The 5,013-nt window shown below is 46.4% G+C and overlaps 1 protein-coding gene across 1 annotated transcript; it reads right to left on the bottom strand.

Moving 5' to 3' along the window:
- Positions 1-2,438: 2,438 nt before the first annotated feature.
- CTGF (connective tissue growth factor) lies at positions 2,439-5,011 on the bottom strand (the record flags this gene model as incomplete). The annotated part of the gene is made up of 4 exons (XM_009999221.1): positions 2,439-3,741; positions 4,069-4,280; positions 4,514-4,765; positions 4,882-5,011. Coding segments are annotated over 4 exons (891 nt in total), but the record flags the coding sequence as incomplete, so codon positions are not given.
- Positions 5,012-5,013: the final 2 nt, after the last annotated feature.

The following is a 5,013-nucleotide window of genomic DNA, read 5'->3' on the forward strand; positions in this document are numbered from 1 at the left end:
AGCATGATGCCTACCTACACCTCTGGGAGACCTTACAATGAAGTACTGAAATTTCTTTGCCTTCAGAGATCCAACACCAGTGAAGTGCTGTAAAAAGCATGCTTCCATCTGAAGACTACATATGTTACTAGAAAAACAGTGCAAATCAGTATAACGCTGTGATAGCAAGAGATATATGACCCTTGATATGCTCCAGGGAGAGTAACAACTTGCTAAACAGATTTGTTTCCTTATTTTAATTCACAATGGCAACAGCACGCTGCCATTAAAACACTGTGACAGGAGGCCTCTTCTGTCCTTTTTTCCTGGCCTGTGAAGCACTGCCATGTCAAATGGCAGCAAAGCAGCTGCATCATGGCATTACCAGGCAGAGGACAGGTCATAGTACTGAGCTGTTTTTGGGGATGCCCTTTATAGGTATCTAATGACAGGTGGCCCTTCCTGAACCAGAGCCCTGCTGCTGCTCTCCGACCCTGCAGCCTTCTAGCCTTGTATGCCCAGCATGGCTGCTGGACAGTGCCAGGGGAGCCCACAGAGCTGCACAGCTGAAGTGTCTGAGATCCAGCTGCAGAGGACTGGGACCAGACCTGAGTGAATCTTGTGAGCTGGTCATGAGGCTCAAGAGGTCAATATTACAAGGAATGGTCATTCATTACAGTGTCAGATACCAATTTGTAAAAGAAGGCAGGGCAGATTTATTAATGAACAGGCTTGAGCAGCATCATGAACACCCCATTTCTTCAGGGCACTAGTCCCAGCCTGCCAGGTATACTGTGCTTCTTTCCATCCTTTGGACCCTGAGAGCTTCTATAGTGATGGCTATGAATGAAATCCATGTATGTCCTGTCCTTGTTGGAACTAGAAATGCCAGTTCTCTTTTGATTTGGGGGTGAACTCACAATAGCAATGGGACAACCAGTCCTTGTAGTGGTATAAGGGTTTGAAGTGTTTCCAAGGTGAACTGAATGGTGGCATCATATTTGTAACCTGTTAAAACACAAAGGGAAAAAAAAAAAAAAAAAAAAAAGAAGAAGAAAAAATGCTGGAGAGTCTCAGGTGTAAGAGCCAGAGGCTCTCTCAGAACTACTCAGAACTATTTCATACGTGACGCTAAAGCCACTTCCTTGTGCCAGGAGAATTCCTTGTATTTTTCAGAGGAAGAGGAAATGCTTCTATGGCCTTGTGCAAAGCTTGGTGAGGCCACTGGCAAGGCTCCCATTGACTTCCCATTACTTTAGGGCTCTGTTGTCCATCATTAGTCAAAGCTGGTGTTATGCTGATTTGCCGCTAATGCCAACTGAAATCAATGGGATTGGAAGGTGCTCAGGAGGGATGGACATTTTTCTAAGCTAACACTCTTCCACCACCAGCAAATTCCAGATTGAACTTGTTTGCCTGAAAAGGATTCTTGTTGGAGAGTACATGTTTTTTCTGAAAACAAGAACTAATGCTTCTAGTGCAAAGGTTAATTTTAAATTCAGAGAATCCCCTTGTCTTAACAAAGGGACAAAAAAGTCTGTTATTAATGTAGGACCCAGCACAGAACGGAAGCTTTCCTTTTAGCTTTAGGGGGATGAGGCAAGTGACTCACAACTGTCCTTATACTGTTGTTTGCTTATCTGAGATGAATGTTTGGACCTTTATGAGAAAGTGTAGCTCTAACAATGCCTCTCATCTCTAGGCATACAAGAATTTGTATCAATGGACACTTTACAGACAGAACTGTCACAGAAAATTATTTGCCTCCCCAGTCGTCAGATAGGGAGATAACCCAGCACCTTGACACCTGAGCTCAGTGCTCTGTCTAGGGTACCTTACCAAGGCCTTAAATCAAGTAGAACCATATCCAAGTTAGCCCTGCACTGCATGAGGGTTAAATCAGATCTTGAGAGGCCCTTTACAGCCTGTAATATTCTGTGATTTTTATGATACAACCCATTAGCTCTTCAATGAGAATTTTACCAAATTCTGGACTTCTGGATTTGACACGAGTCAGGAGCCACAGCAATGCAGACACTTTAAACATTTTCCTCAACCCAGTTGAAAATAAAACTTAACCTGTGGAGCATTTCAGTGAAATTAAGCACATTGCATGGTGTGTCAAAGCAGGAATTGACTACAACGGTGAGCAGCTGGCTCATTTTAAAGCCACCACACGTGATGCATGAGGAACCTGCTGCACTTCCTAATATAATACCAGGTGGCTTGGCAAAACAAGCCTGGTGTTGACCTCCATTCTAAATTCAGAAGAGTAACAAACGTTAAGGTAGTTCATTGCTAGCAGAATAAGCAACCATAAGTCATTAACTTATTCCTGAGTGTATGTGCTTCTGGATGAAAAACACCACCACACTTTACTTGATTTTCATCTAGTGCAAAGCCAATATGTAAAGTAATACTGAAGACTTAACGGTAAATGAAATACCAAGCCATTTATATAAAAAATATAAATACTTTATTTTCAACTAAAAAGGTGCAAACATGTAACTTTTGGTCACACTTCTCAACAAATAAACCATCCAAAAAGAGCCATAGTCAAAGAAAGAAAGAAATGCTCAAGTGGAAAGACTGATGAGCTACAGAAGAGCCATTTTTCTTAAAGCCACTTGTCCAATAAAGTGGAAGTAAATGTATATTGCCAGATGAGTGCTTTGTAAGGATACAGGCAGCTCAGCTAACAATCATCTTGACCTTAACTCACCATTTAGCCCTAGCTGAACAGTTTCCACTAGAGTATCTATTTCATACTTTGAATGCATTGTCAGACAAGCTTTAAATCTTACCTATCTTGTTCCAAAAAAGAAGGCTATCATTGAAATTTCAAAGCATTAAACAAAGGCACAAAACTTTAAATTAATTTAGATAACTGTACAAATATATATACACACAGTATTTACAATATTAATAAAAAGTAGCTTGTTACAGGTAAACTAACTGCCACAAGCTGTCCAGTCTAATAGACATGATTCTGATTCTTGTTGACCAAGCCATATGAATCAGAGTGTCAGAGCTGAAACATTACTGTCCTGACTAACAGAACACCTTCTACTTAACATTTTGCTGTGTGAGGATTTGCATTCCTGCGGCTGCTGTCACTAAAGCAGCATCCAGGGCTCCTCAATTGCACTACCAGATGAAGCTGTGCCACCTTAAGGGAACATTTGCTTGCCTCTGCTTTTCCTGCCTGTTTCCTTTAACCCCTTCACACCACCTCACGAACAGCATGTTCTGAAGCTGTGTCTTGCTGTGGTCCCACTGTCCATTTTACCTTCTTCTTCAAACCACCACTTGGGGTCAGTAGAAAAATTGTCTTGAGTCACATGGAGCAGTTTGTTGAATTAAAAAGAAAGAATGATTTAAATACCTTGTTCTATTGAATCATGTTTACAAAATGAGATGTAAATCAGTTCAAGTCGAGAATCTAGTTCACGTCTCCTTCTGGCCTTACGCCATGTCTCCATACATCTTTCTGTAGTACAGAGACTCAAAGATGTCATTGTCTCCCGGGCAGTTGTAGTGGCAGGCGCAGGTCTTGATGAACATCATTTTCCTCTTCATGATCTCTCCATCAGGGCACTTGAACTCCACGGGGAGGGTGGCTGTTCTGTGGGGTGTGCAGCAGCGCCCGTCAGTGCAGACACCACAGAACTTAGGTCTGTAGGTCTTCACACTGGTGCAGCCAGACAGCTCAAACTTGACAGGCTTGGAGATTTTGGGGGTGCGGATGCACTTTTTGCCTTTCTGTTGAGGATATAAGTGAACACAAGATGTTCAGAAGGTAGGCTTTCACACAGCATTAGGCTTGCGAGCTAAGGGGAAGCAGACATGCTAATCATCATATTTCCATTAAGTGAGAGGGTCTTGCACAGTGCCATCATACAGCATGACAGAAAATGAAGGGCTTTCAGTCATAAGCTAGTCACCACTGGTGCAAAACTCAAATTTCAAGGTAAACCACTTGAAACTAACTTCCTGTCAGAACTGCATATTTTTTGGTAAGACAATGGGGTTTTTTGCTAGTGGATGGAAGCAACTGAGTAGATCATGCATAAAGATGAGACTATTTACCTTGATATTCTCCTCCAGGTCTGCTTCGCAAGGCCTGACCATACACAGTCTACTCTGTTTCTCCAGTCTGCAGAAGGCATTGTCATTGGTGACCCTGGTCGAGATGCCCATGCCACAGGTCTTGGAGCAAGCACTCCACTCAGTCGTCTGCACCAGGCAGTTGGCACGCATCATTGTTGGGTCTGGACCGTAAGTATCTTCCAGTCTGTAAGCTGCAGGGGACAAACAACCTGGATGAGACCCCCGTCTGATCTCATGCCCTGCCAAAGGCTTCCTTCCCTTAGAAATGCAAGCAGCCAGACTTACACGTGGGGTGACCCCACCAACTACTGCACTCCAGTTGTCAGGGTGTCCTGTGTCAACCCACCCCACTGCCTTCAACCTCCACGCAGGGTGCCCCTTCCCCCCCGGGGCTGCCACCCATGGAGGGACCCCCCCAACTCACCAGCAAGGGCAGGTCCCACAGCAGTCTGCTCTTTGGCCTCATCGCAGACCCACTCCTCACAGCACTTTCCAGGGAGCTTCACCCGGCGCGGGTAGGGGCAGTCGGGGCTGGGCAGGCGGACGTCCATGCTGCAGAGGGGCACGCAGCCCACGGCCCCGTCCAGGCAGGTGCACTGGTACTTGCAGCTGCTCTGGAAGGACTCCCCGCTCCGGTACACCATGCCGCTGAAGACGCACGGGGCGCCGTCCCGAGCTGCGAGGGGCAGCAGGAGGGTCAGGCGGGCGGGAGGTGCAGCGGGGCCGAGCCGCGGCTCCCCCCGTCCCCAGCCCGGCGCGCAGCCCCGACCCCTCTTCCCCCGGCCCACTCACCGGTGCAGACGCCGATCTTGCGGTTGGCGGGGGAGCCGAAGTCGCAGAAGAGCCCCTTGTGGTGGTCGCAGGGGTCGCGCTCGGTGCAGAGCTCGCCCAGCTGCTTGGCGCAGACGCGGCCGGCGGCGGCGG

This window comes from Chaetura pelagica, unplaced genomic scaffold (genome assembly GCF_000747805.2).
Source record: "Chaetura pelagica isolate M959 unplaced genomic scaffold, ChaPel_1.0 scaffold90, whole genome shotgun sequence".
NCBI lineage: Eukaryota > Metazoa > Chordata > Aves > Apodiformes > Apodidae > Chaetura > Chaetura pelagica.